The 1,440-nt window shown below is 40.6% G+C and overlaps 1 protein-coding gene across 1 annotated transcript; it reads left to right on the forward strand.

The window, feature by feature from the left end:
* The first annotated feature begins 9 nt into the window (after nucleotides 1–9).
* On the forward strand, nucleotides 10–1,146 carry LOC129579831 (BTB/POZ domain-containing protein 6-B-like). The gene has a single exon (XM_055470009.1). The coding sequence runs from the start codon at nucleotides 10–12 to the stop codon at nucleotides 1,144–1,146; it is 1,137 nt and encodes a 378-aa protein (XP_055325984.1).
* The last annotated feature ends 294 nt before the right edge of the window (nucleotides 1,147–1,440 follow it).

The raw sequence follows: 1,440 nt of genomic DNA on the forward strand, positions 1-1,440 counted from the left end.
TGGAAAGAGATGGATAAGGTAAAGATTGGCGATGTATCGGCTGCTGCCTTCAAGGAATTTCTCCAGTTTTTCTACTTTGGCCAAGTCAAGCTGACAATGGGAAACGTCGCTGCAGTAATGAATCTCGGCGAAAAGTACAATGTGGCCGAGTGTTTGGCGGTGTGCAGCAAGTTCCTCAAGAACAATCTCTGCGAGGACAACGTATGTCGACACTATGGATTGGCAATTCTCTTCAATCAACACGAATTGAAAAAAGCTTGTGAAACGGTCATCGGCCTCAACACAACTGCTGTGTTTCATTCAAATGGCTTTCTGACATGCGATCGAAAATTGCTGGCTGAGATTTTGAAGCTGGATTGGATGTCGTGCACAGAGATCGAGCTTTTTGAGGCATGCATGTCGTGGGTAAAAGCAACTGGCAAACAAGACAATTTAACCAAGGAACTCGTACAAACTCAACTCGGCCAACTCTTCTACGAAATTCGCTTTGGTTCGATGGCACTGGATGAGTTTACCGCTTTGGTTCCAACAAATGGGCAATTATTCACGAATACTGAATATACTGACATCATTCAATCAATTACAAACAAGGAATTTAATGCGGCGATGTTCAACGGAAATCGCGAGAAACGCTGCGATTTGGATCCATGGAACGAGAAAAATGAAATTAAATGCATTCGATTTTCCTCGTTACGTTATTCCACCAAACCATACTTTTTGAAAAATCTAGAAACAACCAAGTTCACCACCAACGAACCACTTTTGCTAAAATCCATCGGTCTTGATGTCATCAAAAGATATTCCAGCGGCAAATATATTAATTGTGAAGATGTGCCAACCGCAATAACTATCGTCGAAGTGTCCGGTTCCGATGATTTCAAAAAAGAAGTGGACAAATACAATGGAAAAGCAAACATGAAGAGTTCAGATTTTATAAGTGTCAAGATGCCCAAACCAATTCTTGTCAAACCAGGATTCATGTACGAATTTCGATTGAAGCAAAATCCTCCAAAATATTGTGCCATTGGCGGTCTACTGAAATCGGAAGTTCAAGTGGATAATGGAATCACCATTCAATTCCATGATGACCCATTGATTCCGGATGATATCACATCAACCGGTCTTATATACAAACTTCGTTTCTAACGAATCGGATCGTAATTCATGGCAGAATATGAAATTCTTTCATTTTTCCCTAGCATTATTTCATTGAGATTGAATAATTCAATGTTATCAAAGTAGAGAGAAAATTCTGTGATGAACTGCAACTGACAATCACTGTCTTTGCTTGTTCTTATTTGTCTTCATTTTTGGCGGTGCAATTGAATGGCAACACTCACTGATTGCTGTCAAATGTTCCAGTTTCGGTTCGTACAATGCTATGGCCCACCACTACTATGCACTAATACCAAGGCGCAAACGGGACGAACCTCAAATGTC

Source organism: Sitodiplosis mosellana, unplaced genomic scaffold (assembly GCF_009176505.1).
Source record: "Sitodiplosis mosellana isolate CC-2019 unplaced genomic scaffold, AAFC_SMos_1.0 Smas_scaffold_6616, whole genome shotgun sequence".
In the NCBI taxonomy this organism is placed as follows: domain Eukaryota; kingdom Metazoa; phylum Arthropoda; class Insecta; order Diptera; family Cecidomyiidae; genus Sitodiplosis; species Sitodiplosis mosellana.